At 42.7% G+C, this 23,117-nt stretch overlaps 1 protein-coding gene across 1 annotated transcript in view; it reads right to left on the reverse strand.

The window, feature by feature from the left end:
• Positions 1 to 22,873, reverse strand: part of ERICH1 (glutamate rich 1) — a 75,418-nt gene extending 52,545 nt beyond the window's left edge. The window contains exons 1-2 of the mRNA XM_035543037.1: positions 22,806 to 22,873; positions 9,009 to 9,200 (exon numbers count right to left, since the gene is read on the reverse strand). Of these exons, the coding sequence (XP_035398930.1) occupies positions 9,009 to 9,200; positions 22,806 to 22,827 (214 nt within the window). The 5' untranslated portion in view covers positions 22,828 to 22,873. The remainder of the gene's footprint in view (positions 1 to 9,008; positions 9,201 to 22,805) is intronic.
• Between the last annotated feature and the right edge of the window lie 244 nt (positions 22,874 to 23,117).

The following is a 23,117-nucleotide window of genomic DNA, read 5'->3' on the forward strand; positions in this document are numbered from 1 at the left end:
GACAAATAGGGCCCTCCGTTCCCCTGAGGAGGGAGTCGCCCACAACAATCACCCTTCTTTCTTTCTTGGTGGAGGCAGTCCTGAGGCGTGGAGTCAACTTCCTCACCTCAGGCATCCTCCTGGGTAGGCTTCCTACCTCGTCCTCACCCACCGGTCTCTCAAGCTCCAGGGCCTCAAACCTATTGTTCAAGGGCACCTGGAAAGGCGGCACCGGAAGGGGAGGGCATCTCCTGCGAGGTCGAGAAGGGACCTGTCTCCATTCCTCCTCAACTCGCAGGTCCCCTCCCTCTGCCCGATGGCGACAGGGCAGGGGGTCCACCCCCCTTTGGGGCGTCTCACCCCGGTCCCTCTCCCTCCGGTCCTGCAGGGAGTCACTCCACCAGCCTATCTCCTGCTCGCACTCCCTGATATCCCTCAACCTCTGCACCTCCTCCTTGAGTTCCGCCACCATGCGGACCAGGTCGTCCACCTGCTCGCACCTCACGCAAGCAGTCCCTCTGCCTCCCGCCGATGGCAGCAAGAGGCTCAGACACTCCCCGCACCCGGAGACCTGAACTGCCGCATGTTTGGACGGGCAGTCGGTCTGGGTGTGTACTGACTTCCTAGAGAAAGCACCGTGCCTGGTGGAGACCATTGCAGCCCAGCTGACGGGAGAGTACCGTTAGAGGAGGTGTCCCTATGGGCGGGTGTGAGCGCTCCGCCCTTCCTGCCCGCCCTGCCCGCGCTAACTGCCGCGTCACTCCCTGTTTGCCGGCCCTGTTAGCCGCGCTCCTGGTCGCTCGCGCTCCCTAAGGGCTGCCTTTGAACAGCCGGGGGGAGGAGCTGTCGCTGACGCTGCTGGCTCCGCCTACGCCTCGTCAGCCTCCCTCACGAGGGCTGCCGGTGCCTGGCGGCTCCCTCACGTAGGCTCGATGCCCGAAAAATAGCCCTGCCTGTCCCGATCCCGCGCTCCGCTGCAGCACGCGTCTGCCCCGGAGCCGGTCGCCTCTGCAAGTCCACTCTCATTTGCTTACAAAAATAATGCAACTCCCAGGAGTACAAAAAATATGGAAAATCCTTTGCCCTGAACTTAATTCAGTAACAAACTCACAGTGTAACAGTTCCACTCATTTCAAGTAACGGTTAGAAGGTACATTTGGTGGGAAAGACAAGTAGGAATCAAGCAGTGCAAACATGAAGTTTGACTGAATAACTACAATTTTGACAATGACAGCTGAAGTTCTACACTCACAGCGTACATGGGAGCATGAGAGGCATCTCGCACAACCTGTTTTGTCATTAATGCATTGAAATAATTTCAAACAGGGAGCCAGAGTGGACAGTGCAAATGCCAACACACACACGAACTACAATGAAGTTAGGTTTACCTCAGGATTGTCTGTCAGCCTTCCTCTAGTTGAAACAAGTCCATTTTATCGAGATAACCTTACACAAGCCATTTTCTGTTTCCTTTCTCGAGGTAATGAGCTTCCCTGCAGCTGGCTACAGTTAGGTTTAGAGCTTGTTTACACATACAGCTAAAGCTGGCATTTTCTACTCCAATTAAGCAACTGCTACATACTATTAGATGAGCTATTTGTTAAATTGCTTTCAGTTGTCACAGAAGCCAGCAGATTTCTCTATGAAAGCTAAGCTGTTTGAAATGAAGATGTAGAAGAGAAGAGCAAGTGTACGTACATATGCAAGAACACTGGAAAAGGAAAGAACAGGTCAACCAGCAGCAAAAAAGCATTGCTAGGGGAACCAGAGACCAAACGACAAGGCTGTTTCTGTCACAACTGAAGTTACAGATATTATACAGGCAGCCCACTCACTCTGAACAGAGACAGGATATAAATATCTTTTTCCTCCCCCAAGCCCCAGATCTTTACATTCCCTTTCAAGCATATAGCTACCAACTCAGAAATCTGGTTGAACACTGTTTCCACCATAACCACAAGAGGTTGGTGTCTTCTGTCAAACATTCGTTTTTGGATATATTTGTTCCATTTGCACAGCATAAAGCCATTGTAATAAAGCATGTAATGAGAGAATTTATAGACTCTTGAGAGAAGAACACAAAACTGTGTGACAACACTTTAGTGTGTAATTATAATCTCCATTGCTCTTGAGCTTATTCACAATAGACAGCCTTTCTGAGCAATGTACTGCTGAAGTGATGCTGAACCAGTCCCTAAAGCTGCTCACTGCACTGTGTGCTGCTAGAGTTTGAGTCCTTAAGCATATGCGCTTCAGCAGTTTGATCAGCTGAAAGCCAGTGCTAACCATATACATATATATATTTCTTTGACAAGTGTTGTCTTCTAGGTGCTTCTGTCACTACAGGAGTAGAGCTAGTAAGGAGACAGTCCATGTATCCCAACTCTAATAATTTCTGAAACACGGTGTACTGACAGCATTAATAACTTTAAGGGAAAGGGTAAGGTGGACAACCCACACAAGGAAAGAAAAGTCTAACAGCTGCATTGAATTTTATCAGGAAATCCATATATGGAACCCAGCGATGCTGGGATATTCCACAGGTGGTAAGATTCACATTTTTATTTTAAGAACATGGATTAAACTGCATTTTTGTCTACTCTGGTAGAATAATATAGTATTCTCCCCCAACCCCCCGAATTAAAACTTTGACCTTTGGAATAGTAATATCTTCACATTTTTCTTTATTAACACTTCCACAAAAGGAATAAACAAAAAAGAATAGGTAGGATGTCTCCACAAGATCTCACACTGTCTAGGCCCTCTGCATTTCGATTTTGTTTCCAGAAGTAGGGGAAAAAAGCCAAAAGTGAAACATGCATTGAAGGAAAACATATATATATATATTTCACCTGTATACAATTATTCATCTTCATTTCTTAGATTTTAAGTTTTATAACGAAGATGGTAAACATCAATCAGTAAATCCCAAGTCCCTTAAAAGATAGCTAATAATTCTGGCCAAGAAAAAGACCCACGATTAGGGAGGCCATTAAAAATTCAATTCGAAAGGTAGCAAGTCTCAAGTTTCTAGCCAGAAGCATGGAAGTCTATTTTGAATATGTACTATTAAAGGTTTTATGAGTAATTAGTGAGATTTTAAAGTATCAACAAAAGTAAAGAAATCACAGAATTACAGGTCTCAAGAGAAACATCACCATGAAATTAATCCTTGTTGCAGGTAGATCCTGCCCTAAAAAGGGTTGGAAATGAACAAAATCAATCCTCAAAATACAAAATCTAGACAAAGGCCACATTTAAGTGAGTAATTTATACTTAGAAACGCTTCCTTAGTCATCTGCTAGACACTTTTTCTTTTCCTTCAGTACAAGAAGTTTTTAGGTATTTACACTTGAAAGCATATTTGCAAGGTCATGGAAAGGAAAGTTAAATCCCCTTCTTTGTAGGAGATTTCAGTTTTCCATTTGCTCTTTAATACTTCGGCACTCAACAAGGCTCAGGTTAATTGCCTTGATTTTAAAAGGTTTAAGGTAACAAAGCATGCTGTCTAGAACCTCTTTAAATTTTATGTTGAAGCAAGAACCACCTCTTTTCGGAATCCTCTGAAATTAAGAGCTGTAACTCTTGCAATAGAAAAAGTCAGGTTCCTGAAAGGAAGAAATGTTTAGAAAGTCTTATTTAAATGTCCTAAATTGCTAAATAAATCCTTTTTTTTTTTGGTTAAATTAATTTTCTTACTGAATACTATGGCAGAATAGGGGAAAAAATCGATTTAGGAAAATTAGAATCCAAAGGGAAAGTATACTCCCAAAATTTTGGCCACAGATTTCTTTCTTTTTTTTTTTTTTAAAGTCACTTAAAAATCTTTTTAAGAGTGAGATATAAGCGATTATTCTCCCTCTTTGGGATTCAGAAGAAGAGTGGCATCTCCACGTTTTCTCGACCCCTAACAGAACTACCAGCATCTGTAAGAAAATGTAAATGTAATTCAGAAGATCAGTCTGTAGTCACAAAGGACAGTGTCCCTCAGAATTTTTATTTCATCTCCAACTATTCTGTAAGCTTCAGTTCCAGAACTGTGTGTGGAATTTTATGGGACAATCATTTCTGATACTAAACTATTAACACCTTTCAAGATCAAATGAGAACCAGCCATAAACACTGGTTCTGGTGTTTTGAATACTTCAGCATCTTAACTTTAACTTACTTGATTTGAAAAGATGCATATAAATGCAAGTATTTACAGGATCAAGATTCAAAAGTACAATCTTAAAATTTTATGGGCATATTTCCTATTATACTTCAAGATACACTTAAAGCAATGCTACAAATGGCATTATAATAAATACACGAATTTGGGGGGGGCAGGGGTTAGCTTGTGAATATTGGTAACACTATTTTCACAATTTGAAAGTTGGTGTTAAAGGCAAGCTGAACATCGTGACAAGCTTTGTAGTAAAAGCTGTTACTTAATGCTAGAAAATACTTGGACCTTAAGTCAAGTTCCTTTTATGGAAATCCTCAATTTCTTACTGACACTAAATTTAAATTTTCAGTACATTTTTGTAGAACTGACAATCACTCTCAAACTAAGAAGGAGTTCATATTTATGCTAAAAATTGCTCTCATTTTCCATTCTCTATCTTGAACTCAGATTACTTCCCCTTAAACAGCCAGCTTTTTCATAATTATCAAAGCCCATAACCCTTGTTGTACTAAAAAAAAGAGGTTACTTAATATAAGATCAGAAAAATTGATCAATGCCTTTATGCCTTTCTTTTTCCAAGACTACGCAGTCGATTGCTCCAAATCTTACAGCCTATCACTAAACATATACTTTCAGTGTTCAATGCCATAAAAATCACAACATGTAAACGACTACTCATGCAAGAGCTCTTATTAAATTTGAATGAAGCCATTACCAGAAAAGAATGGTTATCTGCCGGCATCACAGCTGGGTAACCAATTTCTCTTTTCCTGTGAGTCTATCCCTACAACCTTCTCCAAGGCTTTTCTCTTTTTTTAGTAGACATTTATAGAACATCAATTAAGGCGGAACCCCTTCTGTAGTACCATAGCATTTACTTGCCTCCAACAGAAAATAAGCTCTGGTAGTTTGCTGCTAATTTAAAGGGCAGCCTTGTTGCTTTACTGTGAAAATCCTAAATAAGGAGATAAGGAGCTGTTCTTTTTTGCTTCACCTTCTCTTTCCCATGAGCTGTATTTTACCTGCAGTGAGATTTTGGATAAAAAGCCCGTGTTTATACCTGGTTCCTAAAACATCGTTCTTAAAGCTAACAAAACAGAGGAGTTATACATCACAAGATTAACTAAGTTCTGCTCACCTCCCACTTCAAGCTGGAGTTTGAGCAGACCATAATTTATATGGAACGCCAAGCACTCTACAAATGAAGGCATTTTCAGCATAAGAAGTTACCCTGTAGTTACACTTATTCAGTGCGTCTTCATCACAGGAAATAAACAGTTAACTGTTTCCAAATGACAATTCTTTCCAAATGCTATTAAGTATTACTTTATAGCATAAGTTTAACGCTTTATCATCCTTTCAAAATTGTGCCTCATTAACAATCAGCTTCAGAAAAGTATGGATCCAGAAAAATAAACTGGGCAAACAAATGGAAATGCAACAAGTAGAGACTTGGAGGCAATGTTCTGTAACTTTAACTGGATGCAACACAGGACAACAGCCACACAAACCTTCAAAGGCAAATTCCATTATGGACAGATGTAAGAAAGCACTGTAGCCAGGCTGTTACTAGCCATCCTCATTGCAGAGGAGTGGAGGGTTTGCTTTTTTCTTTTGGTTAAAAAACAAAAACACAAACAAAACAACAACGACAACAAAAACCACAAACACAAAAAGGCAACAGATGCATAGAATAGTGGTCGTTGGAAAGAACTTAGAGAGGTCATCAGTCATTCAAGACTGATTCAATTAGATCAAGTTTCCCAGTACATTGCTCAATTTTTAGCATCTCCAAGGATGGAGATACCAGAACCCTCTTCTAAGCAACCCACTCCAATGCTTGATCAGCCTCAAGGCTGAATTTTACCACCTGCCTCCCCGCCCTGGGGAATCATATCTGCCTCAATGTGTTTGTCGTACAGTTCAGTCTTCTGTTTACTCCCTCCACCCATTTGGTAGCTAAAGTAAGGATGCTTCCTCCTACTTGTCTCAAAACTTAAAGGAAGTTTTTTTTCCTCTCTGTCTCTACTCATACATAAGGTGATCCAGCTCTCTGACCGTCATGGTGCCTGCCACTAGACTCGCTCTAGTTTGTCCCTACCTTCCTTCTACTAAGGATCCCACTGGTCACAGTACTTCCAGTACGGCCTCACTCCAATACAGTCTCACCCAAGTAAGGTGCTACTCTTACTACGTTCTCACAAAAGGTACGACTGCTTCCTTTGACCTACTGGCTATATTGCTAATACAGCACAACTTGTAGTCAGCCTTCTTTGCTGCAAGGATGCACTCTGCTGACTCACCTGGCTGGGTGTCCTCCAGCACCCCAGGTCCTTTTTAGTAGAGCTGCTTTGATCCCCAGCCTGCCCTGTAAGTTACTCTGTGCCAGGCATAGGGCTCTGCAGTCCAGTATTAATCCCCCAGGTACACACTAGCACAAAGGCATCTATTGAACTTCGTATGGCTGATCACCAACTTTGACGACTGGCAGTCTATCCACCTATCCGATCATTCACTTGCCTAGCTGATATCTCACCACTTTGGTGATGAGAATACTCATGAGAATACTCACTGTGGTAGGCTGCGTTGAAGGACGTGCTAAAAATTAAGCAACGTGTATGGTGTTGTCCCTGTCTTCAAGCCAATCATGCCATCATAGAAGGCAATCAGGTTGATGAGGCACAACCTGCCTTTGTTAAATCAAGGCTTACTGCTCCCTGTCTCCTTTTAGTCCCTCCCATGCTTGGAAATATCTTCCAGAAGGATCTACTCTATAATGTGTTTGCAGTTTCCCAGATCCTCCTTCTTGCCTTTCTTGAAAAATGGGTATAATGTTTGTCTTTCCTAGTCACCATGAGTTTTCAAAGATGATAGAAAGCAGCTTCACAAGCCAGTAGCCAGATCCCCTGGACGCACACCATCTTGTCCCATCGACATGCAATTTGCTTGAGTACTCCCCAGCCATCATCATCATCTACTCTGGGTAATGATTCTTTCCCATAGACTTTATCATTAGGCTCAGGGTCCTTGGAGGCCTGAGGACAAATCTTAACAGTAAAAACCTGAGGCAAAAGAGGCACTAAGCACCTCAGCCTTTTCCTTGTCTTCAATTACTAGTTCCTTGCACATTGAGCAGTTAGGCCACATTTCCTTTAGCCTTCCAGACGCTGCCCCCTTGCTTCTTGTTTCTTCCCACATCTCATGAATGCCTCACAAATGCATTTCACAAAAGCTAATGTCTGCTTTCCCCTTCTCTCTATTTTCTTTCTGTGCTATAGGGTCCAAGAGCCCTCTCCTACAAGCTTAGCTGCCTGCACTTATGGCCAGCTGTCGATCCAGACTGCTGTGAAGAAAGAGTTGTTTATGAAGATGTGTAAGCACCGCCTCACTGGGGCCTCTCCTCACTTCACTCAGGAGCTGCCTTTCAAGCTGAGGCTCTGACCCTCAATCCCAGCCTGAGTCAGACTGCAGCATGCCTGCGCCTGGCCACATACCCCAGCTGATGCACACCCTGACTCAGATTTTACTCACTGGCTTGACCACAGACCTGGTGATTAGCCTTGTGTGACTGGACTGTTGGTTGAGCCTAGTTATTGTTACCACACCTGCTCTGTTCTGTTTTCAGGTACTGTGGGACTGCTTCCACAGTGAAGATACTGCCCCTGTGACTGCCTTGCTGTCCCAGCTAGCCTTGCCTCACCTTCCCTTTGCTACTCCTGACATATCTAAGCTCAGTCAGGTACCCAGCCACACTTGCTCAGCTTTCTGCATGACAAAATGGGCTGTTCTTGTGCTTCGAGGTTATTCTTGACGATCTACCAACTCTCCCAAGCTTCTTTGTATATTCAGACCAGTCTTCCATTGGATCCTACCAAGATCCCTGAACAACACAAGTCTGTTCTCATGTAGTACAGGGTTCTAATTCTACTAGCCAATTTACTCATTTCTTTTGGGACTTTAATCTCCTGTCCCCCTCCACATCTGTGATCAGTTCTTCTCTGTTTGTGAGTAACAGGTCTAGCTAAGCACCATCCCCAGAGAAAGCTTTTTATACTCTAAAGAAACGTGCCTTTGTATTTCAAGTCAAACAGTTTAATGACCTCTTTCAGTTACAGCAAAATTTGATTTTAGATGAGCTACAACACAAAGCAATTCACACTTGTTCTACATGTAAGCACAGAGCCTTTCACCCGCAAGTAATACCACAGCTACTTCATTTCACAGCTCTGTCACCTTTTGGCAATAGCACCCATGTTTTACAACCATTTGAAAAAAAGACTTTTACTTACCTGTCAAAATATTCACATCGCTTTCAGCGCACACATACACACTGAAAATAACGCTCTTTAGCAGGGCACGGATGTATTGCCTGAACTAGTATTTACCTTCTGTTGGGTTTACAACCACCTGGGGTTTCTGTTGCAACACAAGGGCAGGAAATTACTGCTGATCATTGTACTCCCCTCCAATCTAATCCTTCCAAACTCTAATAGTTGAGCAGAGCTGTACCAGTATAATTAATTTTCTCACTGTTAAACAGATAAAAGACATTTACAGAATCATAGGATATCCCTAGTTGGAAGGGACCCACTAGGATCAGAAGTCCAGCTCATGGCTCCAGCTTCGTATTAGCTACTGCTAGACACTGCATACACACACATACACCAAGGCTATTTCTTGGCTGTCAGAGGACTTATGCACTGACTGCAAGCATTCTAGGTATCAAGTACCACTAGCACTTTTATTCAGATTTGTCTGCTAGCATCAATTGAATGAAAAAAGTAGCTACTACACTGTTCTCAAGTAAAGGAATTATATTTAAGAGCATATTATCAGAAAAAAAAAGAGCATGCAGTCTCACCTTGAAATGATTTGCTGGGTGCATCACTTGATGTACTGGCAGCTGCTGACAGAGTCTGAACATTTTCCAAGTCCTTCTCTCCGGATTTTGAGCCTGGATTTCTGAGAACCACCTCCTCCTCTCCACTCGAAGTATGCACAAGAGATGATGAAGTTTCAGGATAGAGACGTTTCAGTACGTTCCTTATGAACACTGTGTGGGAATAAAACATTTTCAAATAGAAAAAAAATCAGTGATTTAAAGGTGGTTGAAGACATTAAAAAATAAAAATATTCAGTGCAAGTCTGTCTTCAGTAGTCCCTATCTCTCCCACGTAATAAAATCAAAATTAATATATTAAGTCCTAAACTGCATGAGAATAAACCAACTTTAAAACCCCAGAGTTCACTAGTGACATGACATACGTTTGACTAGATTTTGGCAATAAATTAACACAGTATATTTGCAGGCTAAACACACATTAATTTTAAATTTTCTTTTAAAAACAAGCATCTTCCTACACAAGTGTTACAAGGCTGCTCGAATTGCAGGTCTCTTCTGGCAGAGGCATTGCAATTGAATCGCTCATTAAAATCAGTAAGCTACAACTGCTTAATCACATGGAAAAACTAAAATTAGACAGTAGCAGAACACATGGTAACCTCATTATTTCCACAGAAGTAGCCGTATTCTTATACGCCTCTTCTTCTTATGGGCCACCTTCTCATGACACCTGCAATCTGCTACTACTTAATCAAATGATGCTTGCATTTGAGTAAAAAAAAAATAAATATGTAAATAATTTAGTCATCAACAAAATTATCATCTTTATATGAATGCATGCATGTTGCTTCAAGTGATTGAAACATGTTCTATAAAATTATAAAGTACCACTAAAAACATTTGTCTATTGCAGAACATCCTTTGTTTCATAAATTCTACATGGTCAACCAGATATTGCAGGATGGGGGGGAGGTGAGGAGGAAGGAAGAGAGATTTAGAGAAAAATATGTAATCTTGATTCCAATTGTAAGTTTAACAGAAAGTGTAGAGGCACCATACAAGTGACTTGGCGAAGATTCTTAAAGTAATCCTGCATGGAGATTGCAGCTTACAGAAGAGTGTAGTATCATCAGATAAGTCTCTTCAATAAATGGCTTTCCTCCACAGCTAAGGAATCAACTTCACCAAGGTGAGGAATCCTTGAACCACCAGTCCTGGATAGAAAAGCTTCATCTTCCTGCCATCTCCCCACATGCACCTTGGTGATGTTTCAATGGTCATGTAAATGAATAGCTGTTGCTGAGAACACCTTGTTCAACCTTTTTTGAGCTCCTAGTAGCTTATACATAATCACTAACTCTTAGCTTGGACCCCATCTCTTGAATAATCATTGATTTTATCAAAAGACCTAAGAAAAGAGTTAAGCCTGAAGAGGTACTTGTGCAGAAAGCATTGCCTATGATGCCTGAATTTATTTTTTCTACACTTATCCATCATAAAGTGACATGAAAAATCCTGTGACAAGCAACCAGCGACACCCCCTTTAAGAATTAATCCATTTTGCAAGGTGTTAAAACTATTGTTCCCAGAAAGATAGATTTCAACAACTGAATGTGCATTGAACATGTATTTTCTTTTAATAATGTTTCCTTGCCCAGATGGTCTACAGTTAGAAAGACAAAACCCACATATACTGGCCTTACAGGAAATTTAGAGAAAGCAGACAGAAATAAACAGTGCAGTAAGAAAAAGTTTACTGGTCTTTGCAGATCTCTGACTTTAAAGCAAGTTATCAAGAAGTTTATTCCGGATCCTTTCCCTGAGCACAGCCACTAACACTGCAACATTTTACTGAAATTCAGTAGTGCTGTTACCAAATTGACATTCAAGCACTTGTACTGAGGAAGCTCTTCTCCCAAAGCAAGTGCTCACTGAGATACTGATGAAGCTATATATGGAAACACGCTTTCTCCAAATCTGCTGAAGAGAACCAGCTTCCTAATAGCTACAGTGGAGGTTATGCTCCCCACCTTAAAATTGGATTTTTCTAGTCATCCATTCAAACACCCCCTTCTTTCATTTTAAAAATAAATTCCTACACTCAAATGCACATTAGCATTGCTTCGGAAACAATATGAGATCAGTTTTATGATGTTCTTATTCTCATGGGTTCTCCTCATCTGTAAAACCTACGCTTTGAGAAAGCGAGCTGTACAACACTTGCCTTTGGAGTGTACAAATATTAGGAAAGCATTATTTCTAAGCTAGAGAGATTTTTGTGAAACATGTATCTAGATCATTAACAGCAATGGAGTTACTTCAGCAAAGATGTGGCTTATCTGCCAACACAAGCAGTATCCAATCTTTCTGGTTTTCAGCACAAACACAGGAAGAAGAAGCTGGGTGCAAAGTGGGGGAGCTCTTTGTGGTATTTTCACACCTGGTGGCAGCTTTGCAGTACTGAGAGGCACCTCCTCAGGGGAGCGATAAGTCCCTGTAACCACAACAGAATGGAAATGGGCAGCAGCAACATGTAGGGCATGACAAGTTCCCTGTTTGGAACCACAGAATGGGTTGGGTTGGAAGGGACCTTAAAGACCACCCAGTTCCAGCCCCCCCGCCATGGGCAGGGGCACCTCCCACCAGACCAGGCTGCCCAAAGCCCCATCCAGCCTGGCCTTGAACACCTCCGGGGCCATTTGAACGCAGCAGGAAGGAATGCAACCCAGCAGCACGCCTTCCTTGGGAAAATAAAAACGTAGTATCATTAGAGTAGCTGGAAAAAAAAAAAAAAGACTAATTTAGTCTGAGATACTTGAAATCCTAAATATATTCTTGCCTGGACAAAACAAAGAAACCTGCCTGTGGTCCTAACCTTTTTGATCAAGTTTGTCCTGTGTATCAAGGAGCAAGGAAATTATGCTCTGAGGAATACCTATCCTGCCACGCTCAACATCTTTACACGTTTCAAAGAAACAATCTGCTTTGCTTCTTTGCACCGCAGAGCTAAGCTACCAAAAACATTTTTCAGATGATAGAGGATACCATTTCCTCAGGGTTTTACTGCTGCAATTACTAAATAAATAAAATCCTGTGATATCCATGAGTATTGGCTTAACCACAGGACGCTGTTCTTGCCTGATGCTAAAGAACTTTTCTTCCCCATTCAAAACCCTCCTTAACCTGGAGGTTTTGGTACTATGCAGCATCTGTAAACCTGGTACAAACTGCTCAGACCCTTAAAAATAACTACCTCTTAAAGGGAGATAGGCAATTTAAGAAAATTCAAGGAAAAACATCTGCAATCAGAGATACGTCTAACATAGCAGAGCTCCACAATGGAATAATACTCGCTCTCAGCATGCCAGTAGCACAGCTAAGCACGTGCAGATATTTATTGGGTTGTTTTCCGGTCAATATAACAGAGGGAGGAACTGCAGATCTGCGTGCTCTTTCAAGAGCCCAGGAATACATTTCCACTCTTGGTAGCAGACTTCTTTCTGAACAATCACAAGCAATTTGGAGATGTGGTTTTAGAACACCTCATGAGTTGACTATAAAATACAGGAAGACGAAGAATGAGGTATTTGGAGTCTGAACGACAGCAAGTTGCCACACACATACAGTGCGGATGTGCACGGCATCAGAGGGTTTAATGTCTCCTAAGTCTTGGAGGACATTCTTGAATGTATTCACGTATAACTGTCTCTGGAGAGCTCTAATTTTCACTAGGATACAAACAATAAGATGCTTTCTGAGTTTCACAGGGAATGTATTCTGCAACATGCGGAAAAATTTCCCCATAGTTACACATTAGTAAAGGGAGACACCGTTCCGAACACCTGGTCACACAGGGACAATAGGAGGAAGCTCTAAGCCTCCAGCTTAGATGAACGTGGCACAGGAACCCCCACATTTTGGGGTTCTGTGTCATCACAGCGGAGTTATAATTTTAGTTCAGTATAGCGTGTGGGAAGATTTGTCTATCTGATGTCTTTACAACCCAAACAGGAGCATAAACAAAATTGCAAAGAAGTTTTTACCACATTTTTTGCGCTCTTTCCCTACTAGGAAGGTGACAGGACTTCAGCAGTGATAACAGGTAGATTATTTTTTTTTAATGCCTCTGTATATGCTGTTGAAACCGAGATACTGCAGACAAGAAGAGCATTATTCTTTCTATAATCATCAGCTAAAGATGACTGTGCATTTCAAATCTACCTGGACTTGCCAGACCTCATACTGCACGTGCTCACAGGTGCATGTGGTGTGGAGGGTCACAGCTGTGCATGTTGTGCCAAGGTTGCTGAATGGACCGAAAACACAGTTCAACCCTGCAAGAGGGAAACTTCACAGTATCACAGAAATGGTGAAGAGGAGGCACTGCACAGTAATAATATTAACAGAAGGATCCGGACCAAATTCTAAGGGTTTGAAGAGAGTCTCTGCTCCTTTCCTGCATAGAAGGACTAAGCCAGGCCGACACTGCCTCTGTTAACAAGGTTATAAAGATAAAAGAGAAAAAAATGAAGCCTTAAGGACTATATTTTTGTTGGTGTGGGGGGCCCTCCATGCTTAGGAAGACAAGCAAAAATTCCTAAGTGGAGATTAATAAACTGGAAATGACTACAGAAGAAAACCTGTGTGTACTATCAATCATGGGAGAGACCCAGCCACTACCGTGATTAAAAAGTCATGTACAATGACAGTGTGATCCAAGACTCTGCCAGGCAAAATATTTTTTAATCTGAGACAGGAAGATGTACAACATTAAAATATGAACCTAGAAAGACCTTGCTGGAAACACTACATAGCCTTAAGTCTGCTGCACACAAGCTAGCTACTGAACTCAAACCAGGGCAGATAGAAAAGTTTCTGCAACACCCAGCAAGACACAGAAGAATAAGGAGAGCTTTGGCTGTTTAATATAAGCAAACGAATGCCAAAAGAACTTTAAGTATGAAATGGTGAGAACTGTTACATAGCTCAAGGATAAGGTTGCATAAGACCATGTCACAAAACTATTAGAAACTAGTAGTGAATAAGAACTGCCAGACTAAATGCATTGATGAGCATCTAGAAGTTTATTAGAAGAAAGCTGAAAAACTAACAGGTCAAAATAAAGTAGTTAGGAAAGTCACTTGCATTGAACTCTAACTCCTATAGCAACGTTTCTAACAACAACAACAACAACAAGCTAGACCTGACTCCTGAAGATTGCATTTAACCTTGTGAGGAATCCTGGAGTGATCTAGGATGAACACTGAGTTACTGACATGCAAAAAAAAAATTAAGCCAAAGCTCAGGTGTATGTGATCGCACTGCACCCTGTGTTTTTTAAAAGGAAATAGAAAAAAAATGTCTTGGTTATGAAGCTCACTAGGGAAATCAAAGTTTTCCAAACATAACGGTAAAGCTATTACAAAAAAAACCAACTTCTAGATTCATTAAATCCACTATCTGATAGACTTAGAACACGATGAATCTAGAACAGGTCTCTGACATTAGAGCCAGCAAAAAGGAGACAACACAAACAGCAGCAGCTAGGCTGACTTTCATTAGACGCACTAACAGTGTACAAGGCAGACATTTGTAAGTACGTTGAGTTATACCCACTGCACGTTTTTTTTTTAAGGGTAAAGAACACAATGATCTTCGTATAGTAATCAAGATCCTAAATTTGGTTTGCACATAGTGCCCACCAACAGCACCTAAGGCACAGTCACATTTAAGAGCAGTAAGTAGAAATGCATATAAACTACACTTAAAACATTAGGGTTAGATTTTGCTTCAGTTCCTCATATAAATCCCACTGACATCAAGTTTTCCACTTAAAGAAAAGGAAGTGCAATGTGGCTTATGGTAGAAGCAGATACCGGTTTAAGAAGCCAACAGTGGAAGACAGACAGTCACTGCATTTTCATTCAAAGTATAACTGTATTTAAACACAGGCTGGTAATAAAGCTGTGAGGGAAGTTTATAAGTCATTTTACAGTGAAGTACAGTGAAGGCTTCAAAGAAAACAAACAAGAGCCAACGGGGCCTTGCATGTTTGATGTAGAGCTGCAGTCACAAAACGAAGATAGCAGTTGGTGTATTTCAGTAGAAAACTTCAATTCTGATAGACCTACAAATATATAAAAAAACAAACATACATTCTCTAGTATTGTCTTCTGAATTGGTTTTCTATTTAGACTTCTGAAGTGAAATAAAATTATTTTCTTTCCAGACAAAGTTATGCAATGCTACCAAAATACCCAGCCTGTACCTTAAAGCACTGGATTTTCCTACTGCATAATGAAACTAAAGCAACACCCAAAGATGCATCTTTCCAGGAATTCCTCAGTGATGAAAAGAAGCCAGTATTTTCAGAAAGGAGAACTTACAACAGGTACCAAACTGTTTCCACAGCTAATTCTTGACAACTGGTGTGTATAAACAGTGAAGTACATCAGAAAACAAACAAAAAAAAGCATCAGGTACCTGAAGTTTGACATAACAGAAGCAAAACAAGAACTCCAAGAAATAGAGCACTGAATATATACTGGGTAGAGGTACAAATTGTGAACTTCCAGGAATTTTTCAACACAGCTGTCTAAGACTGAAAAGCCTTCCTTCGAATAAACGCATTGTTTGGTATTTGAGTATTGAACTGACACCATTAAGTTTCTTGTTTTACGCACACGTGCAAACTGCCCACAAGTGCCGAGACAGGAGCAGCACTGCAGATTTATGACGGTCCCCCCGGAGCTGACAGCATGACTGAAAACTCAGTTAACACCACAGACTGTAACAAAAGCAGGATGAATAACTAAACAAAGTTCTGATCAACAGCAGAAGCATTCCTGTCCGGCTGAGTGTAGGAGGACGCTGTCCTCAAAAAGCATTTCTGTGGAGAATGCTCGCCGCGTACTTCTGGCTACTTGCCACATATACTGTGAGCACCCCCGCCGCGTTCCTCAGTTGGTTGCCTGCTGCCTACTCAAATGCAAGTTGGGCAGCAAGAATAAAATAAACGGCATCGGGAGTGCTGAACACAGAGCTCCGAGAGGCTTGTGACTTGCCCTACTTGATCTCTCTCTTCTACAGACAGGAGTGCCGGGCAACTAGGGAACCGGGAATTTCTTCCGAAGCCAGCTATGTGGAAGATGTTTCAACGCATTATTTCTGCTAATGCTGAGAAGATATGAGTGCAGCAGGACAGAAGAGGATGGGAAGAGCTGATAACGATAATGCACACACAGAACTATGGACGAGGCTTCATTAAACCGTACAGTTCATCTGAACAGTCAGCACACAATTACTCTCTGATACTCAAGAGAATTCAAATCCTTGAAGTCCCTTTTGTTATGCAAGTATCTTACATCTCCTATGAAGGCTTTGATGGGACAGTCACTTTACAGAATGGTCACAGAACGGATGAGACCTCCAACCGTCATCCAGCCAAACCCCAATGCTCAAAGCAGGGTGAGCTAGAGCAGCTTGCTTAGGGCCTTGTCCAGCCAAGTTCAACAATCCCATTATGTGGATACCCTGCTCTTCCTGACCACAGCTAGATAGTCAACTCTTGACCAGTGACACTCGAGGACACCACATGGAGAAGGAAAAAAAAAGTTAACATGCTTGGATTTCAGTAAGACTCAGGGTGTAGAAGTGTTTTAAGAGACCACTGCGTACAGAAAATGTTAGCCAGACTGCCATTTTTTTTTTTTTTTTTTTTTTACCAGCTAGCAGGTGGAAAACTGATGGGTACTTCTGGATATCAGCTGTTCTCCATCTCCCATTAAGCCATTTTCTACAAAGCTTACTTCCCCTTCAATCATGCAAGACCCAGTTTCATGTTTTAGGTCTTCTGGATTATTTCTGAAGGAGTTGCTCAGCTGGCCAAGCTGATGAACCTTGTATTTGTTTGGCCTGACACACAGAGCCATGACCCAAGAATCAGTGCAAGTCTCAGAAAGACAAGTAGCACCTAGTTCACACTGCAGACACCAGGAACAAAATTCAGTTTGAAGTTACACCACCGAGTGATAGACACGTGCAAGGCATTATACTCAGATTAGACATTAGACACCCCCCCAAGGAGAGCTGGTGTGTATACCAGACAGCAATTCAGACGGCCAGCCAACGGGCATCCAAAACGCTTTCAGTACAAATGAAGCTGTACTGAGTACATAGAAGGGCTTGGGTTGGAAAGGACCTTAAAGATCACCTGCTGCCAACCTAGATACCCATGCCATAAGGGTGTACGTCATACTTCAGGGATGCTCTTGTCGAACTCAGGAGGAAGAAAAGAAAAAAGTTATAGTTTTCTTGCTACCAATGAGACCAGCTTTGCCAAGCCTGACATATTTCTATTCCACCATAGATAGAATGTGTGCAAGCCGAAGCAAAACACTGGTGTAGGGTGACCAAACTATCTTTCAAAAGTAAAAAGGGGTGCAAGATATACAGAATTCTGGCTGTGGTCACGGTACAGTGTTATGCATTTAGAAATGGGAAGCTTTCGATTTTACAGTATTTCACTTTCTGTTCCAGCCCTCATCCTGCAGGAGAAGCTATGGTAAGAGGTTCTTATGAGGGCAGCTAAAGGACAAAACGGGATAAAAGCAAGGTCTAAAAGAGCTGCTGCAGAAAATTCAGGCTGAAGCAGACAATCTCGTGAAAGAGGCCCTTGTAGGCCTAGACACAGAGGCCAACAGATCTTAGATCTTGTGCTTGGTCAAAGCACGTGCCACCCTGCAGTCCTTGTTTCTTAAAAGCTCTTATTTGCTGAAAGTCTTTCTTGATGAATTTGCCAAGTAATTTTTCGGCTTCAAATTTCAGTATTGAGTTCACTTGTACCTTAAGGCCAGAAAGAGCACTAAGGCCACCTCGTCTGAAGGACTGGAAGAAATAATTTTACACACCTACCCACACCGAGACCAACTTGTGTCTGAATACATATAACTTATCCCAACAGACTGTGGACGCCCTTCAAGAAGTGGAAGCACTAAATAGTTCACTTAAGTTTCTTCTGCTGCTTAATCACCTCTCCATATAGAACCTTACGGTTCTACTACCCTGAAATACCATGAATGACAGCTTAAAGGGAAAATTGTACATTTTTTGGCTGAATGTCCACACAAGGTGGGAACAGTCCTCTCCTCCAGTTTTACAATTTATCTCACTGACATTCCATACAGCAGGTAACTTTAGTCTTAATAAAGCTATTAGAATTTATTTAGGTGGAAAAAGAGCACACACTGCTTGGGTATCAAACAGAATTTACTTGTATTCAAGGGCACATGAAGTCTGTGCTGGAGCTGCTAGATGTCAGCTGCCTGCGTCTCAGAACAGTTGTTAACCACAACATCATGAGGAGCTGCATGAGAAGCTCAGATGTTGTCATTTTTAATCTACTGTGTAATACTAACTTCACCATCTTAAGGTTTGTCTCAAGACCTCAGTTGTTATTCTCTCCGAAACAACATCCATTAGCATTCCATGTCCCATTAGACATTAAAATCAGATACTAATTGCCTAGATTTTACTCATCCTATTCTTTACTACAATTCAATAACTACATAGTTTAAAGAACTTCCAGCTTTGTGCTGTAATACAGCAGTCCATAAAAAAGCGTCTCCGTTTATCTTTTCACTTAGCACTACGTTTTATTATACATGGAAAAATCACTGCTACCCGAAACTTCAGTAATTTATCATTCTCCCTTTCTTTGAGGCAACTCTTGAACGAGAGCAACTTATTTAAGTATATGGCTTAACACAAGTCATTTGAGGAGAAAGGAAGGAAAGGAAAAAATATAGAAGTGACTGCATACCCCGCACTTTTGTATTCAGCTAAATTAAGCAGTAAGTCACAACAGGCAAGTGATTTACCAAAGGCTGACCTCTGGGCACCCAGACCACCACAGTTCATGGCAATTGTAGATACCAAACAGTAAGATACTCACTACAGAAAGCAGACGTTTATTTTCTCTTCTTAGCTAAGATGAAACTGATTCAGCTTCACTAAGCACGATCTGTGTCACATCGCAGCTTCAAATCAGTAATACTGGTGTTACATCTGTCAGCGAGTTCTACATGACTGTGTAGTTCGATACGACTCTGACTAATAGATCGTGCCACCCTGTCTCAACAAAGGCTTTAGAGATCTCTCAGTAGGCCACCTCAGTCGCGACCGCAGGCTCCCAGACGTCTAATAAACTTGACTTGACATGACACAGGATGCAGATAATAAGACACGCAGCCATCACAATGAGAACATCAGGATTTTGTTTCAGCTGTTCGTAAGAACCCTGCGTGCCTCGTGGTGAAGCCTTGTTAAGCTAGGTATTCTTACTACAGTCCTGGGAAAACCCAGCATCTTCACCACCGTACCAATCTGTGCATGCTACCTGTGCTTCCAGCCGCCTTTCACAATACATTGCTCACACTGCACAACCAAACAGACCCCACTCAGAAGAGCTAGAGATCTCACGCACATTCTTAAGAAAGAAGCTCAACTTTGCCGATTAAAAATGATAATAATTCTTGCTACTCAAGGTTGGGCCAAGCATAAATCCTGGCATTAGGAGACATGACTTACCCTCTCTTCTCAAGAAGCAGATGGGGAGTGGGGAAGTGCAGGAGGAGTTGAGGAAAAAACATGAATTGCCCAAACTGTGCACTTCAACATCACTGGCCACCAAAAACAGCCCTGCCAGCAGAGGTATAAACTTCCTAGATTTCAGAAAGTTTAAACCCTACTTCAGCGAGACCACTTCACCTGAAAAACTCTTACCCTGCTTTAGAGATGCAAAGAACATATGGCCTGAAGCAAGCACACTGTAGCACACACATGCTGGTTGAAGTTAAAGCAGTAGCCTTTTCCTTCTGAGCAACTACAGCAAGTTTTTACTAAATCTTGTCAGGCCCTTGTTCCGTTCTAATACAGAAACACCTTTGGCATCATCAAGTGATCCTACAGCAGATGCTGCAGGTAACAGGGAAAACAAACCAGTGGTACAATAATGGCCTGAAGCACTGCTGTAAGAATAGCTGAAAACCAGTGAAAAAAAGCAATTCAGAGTTTAGATTGCTGAAAAGGAAGAAAAAAATCTGGAAATTTTAAAGCAAGCTTGCTCTCTTTGCTTGTAGGAAACTAGATGCCTAAAATAAAAGTATTTACAAAACAACCACTATCAGGGGTAGTATCAATGGGCATAAACCCTTATATAAAATGTAAGTACAACTGCATGTCTACATCACTATCCTCAGGGAGTAAATATACCCCTTTTTGCTGTGACTATTTGATTGTGACATAAGAACCAACAATTTCTGCAAATGTCCCCACACACATATAACAAATCAATATCATATTAAATAGCCCATCATTACCAAGTACTGGAAGATTCAGTGAGAGAGGATTTTTCTTTGCTTGTTAGTTATAAAGGGTACTTTAATATAAGCCATTAAGCAACCCTCAATAGAGGTGCACATTTCTAGACACATTGATTTCAAGCTTTTGAACTAAAGACAACCAGAAAAATGCCTACTGGAAATGACAACCTGGTGACTTTTTGAGGATTGCTCCAAGATATTCCATAGACTATCTTTCTAGATAGTTGGAAACTACTAATTAACAGCTTAAAAGCTAGTTTTGTGGAATGAAAGACACCACATATTGATTGTTTAAAAAACAAGATAAAACACCAAGCCCAGAAATGACACCCCTTCCCCACTTTTACCAAATAACAGTATATACACTCAATCCTAAAAAAAAAATATCCTAGCATCTTCACACAGAATCATGTCTATCTCTCATGACCATTCAGAAAAGTAGCGAAGAAATGCTCCAAAGTATTATTTCAAAAGAGTAAGCTAAAAAAAAAATAATAACCATACCCACAAAACTGGGAAAAAACCACCATAAAACCCCATTACAAACCAAACAAACAACTCTCCATCTCATTTCAATCCCTATAAAAGTATGAGCTTCCTGCCCCAAACCTAAGACTTATCACAAAAAGGCAGAGATGGCATTCCTCAAAGCACTGTTCTCACTGTTCCAAAGTCTTTTTTTAAGCATTGCTGTTCTTGTAACTATCCAAATCTCAGACAGGAAGCCTCCTGTAGTATCACTTCTTACAGCATTCTAAGTTTTGTAGCACTTCTTAGCAGTGAAGGTCAGTGACGTGTATGACACCTACACCCATACCTTAAGCCTACCCTTCAGCAGCTGGAGCAGCACCCTATAAACCTGTATGACAGCATTACCTCGGAACCACACAAGCTTTCAAGAACAATGAATGTGGCTTTGAAGCAGCAACTGATGATGTTTAACAGCTATGAACTCCAAATTCGTCAGCGCAGTAAAGATAATCATTCTGTCAATAATGCATACAATGAGAAATGCTGGTTCATCTAGCCCTGCTATCTATCATTGGTACATGTGACTGGAAAACAACTAAAAAACACATACAAAACCCAAAAGCATTTGACTTTCTCAGCTAGGCCTGTCCTACCTAGTGCTGGCAAAGTCAACCCTACTTATATCTTACTTAGTACGCCAGCAGTGTAGGTACCTGTAAGTAATTTGGATTCTCTTCAATGACAATTAGTCCCACAATCTACAAGCTGTTGACCATCCCTTTCATTCTGTCTTCAAGTGCTCATCTGTAATACAGACACGCACAAAAAAAAAAAAACAAACACATGATCTATATACACAGGACTAAAAGAGACCTTAAGGAGATGCAAATAAGCCTTTTTCAGCTCTTTTCTGAGACACTTTTTTCCCTTAAAGGCATATAGTTTTACAGAATAGCAAGTCATCAGTTCCCATACAGGCTATCAGCTGCCAAGCCTGTGCAGATAAAGTTGTACACTGTTTCAACTTTGCCGTTTCACCCCAGGCGACCACAAGGTATCCCATCATCCTTCTACTCCTTGCTGTATTTTATTCCCAGTCTCAAGCCAGCGTCCTTTAGAGGTGCTGAAGAGGACAGGAGCAGTTCCTAACATTAAAGGCAGTCGCTCAGCACGATCGGTTTAGCTTTTTCATCCACCTTAGAGAGAAACAAGCAGCTCTCTAGTTAACCTTTAAGAAGCTGGAGCCCTTTGGCGTTTGCTTTCCTTGCTCTCAGCCCTAAAGCCCCACGTTTACTTACAAGGGAACGAGCTCGCTGTTCCCAACTCACGCTCTCCCACCGGACAGCGGCGTGCAGCTCTTCCGTTAGGGGCACGCAGGCAGCAGGCAGGCAGTTACCCGACCCGCCACCACCACGCCTGGCAGTGCCTGTACCCGGAGCAGCGATCACTTCTCCGGCTTTGCACCTCCTCCAGAGCTGCCCCAAGCTCCCTCAGCCCTGCCCCTCGCGGCCCGGCCCCCCTGACCCCTAGGGGCACAGGGTGCCCCCGCGCCCCCCCGTTTTCCCCCTCGCACAGGGGGATAGGAGGCGAGGAGCCCCGCAGGGCACGAACGCGCACCGAGCGGGCTGCAGCTGGGCTCGGGCCGCTCAGCTTTGTTTTCCCCCAGCACTCCCAGCCCCACGGCCACGGGGGAACCGCGGCAGCAGCCTGGGAGCGAGCCGAGCTTATTCAAATTAAAAGAAATAACATAAAATATCAATAAGGGGCGGTGGTGCTGAGCCCCGGGAGCTCACAGCACGGACCCTACCGCGCTCCTTCCCCCTTCCCCCAAGCCCGCCGGCAGGGCGAGGCGGAGCGGGGACGGCTCCCCTGTGCGGAGCCCCCGGCCGTTACCCGCCCCCCGCGACCGTTGCCGGCCGTTACGGGCCGTTAGCCGCCATTACGCGCCCCGCCGCTGCCTCACCTTCCCTCCAGCCCAGGGCCATGGCCCCTCCGCTCCGCCGGCGGCCCCGCCCTCCTCGCTCCCCGCCTCGGCCTGTCCATCAACAGCCTCAAGGCTTCCTATTGGCGGGCGGCGGGTTGGGGGGCGGGCCCTCCTCCCTCCCCGCGGGCTCCGGCAGGGGGCGCGCGGCCGCGCACACACAGCCGCGGGGGCGCGCACGGGGAGGGGAGGGGAGGGGAGGGCAGGGGAGGGGGGGGGGCCCGGCGGGGCGCTGCTGGGTGCGAGGCGCTGCTCCTCCTCCTCCTCCTCCTCCTCCTCCTCCTCCTCCCGCAC

This window comes from Cygnus atratus, chromosome 3 (genome assembly GCF_013377495.2).
Source record: "Cygnus atratus isolate AKBS03 ecotype Queensland, Australia chromosome 3, CAtr_DNAZoo_HiC_assembly, whole genome shotgun sequence".
NCBI lineage: Eukaryota > Metazoa > Chordata > Aves > Anseriformes > Anatidae > Cygnus > Cygnus atratus.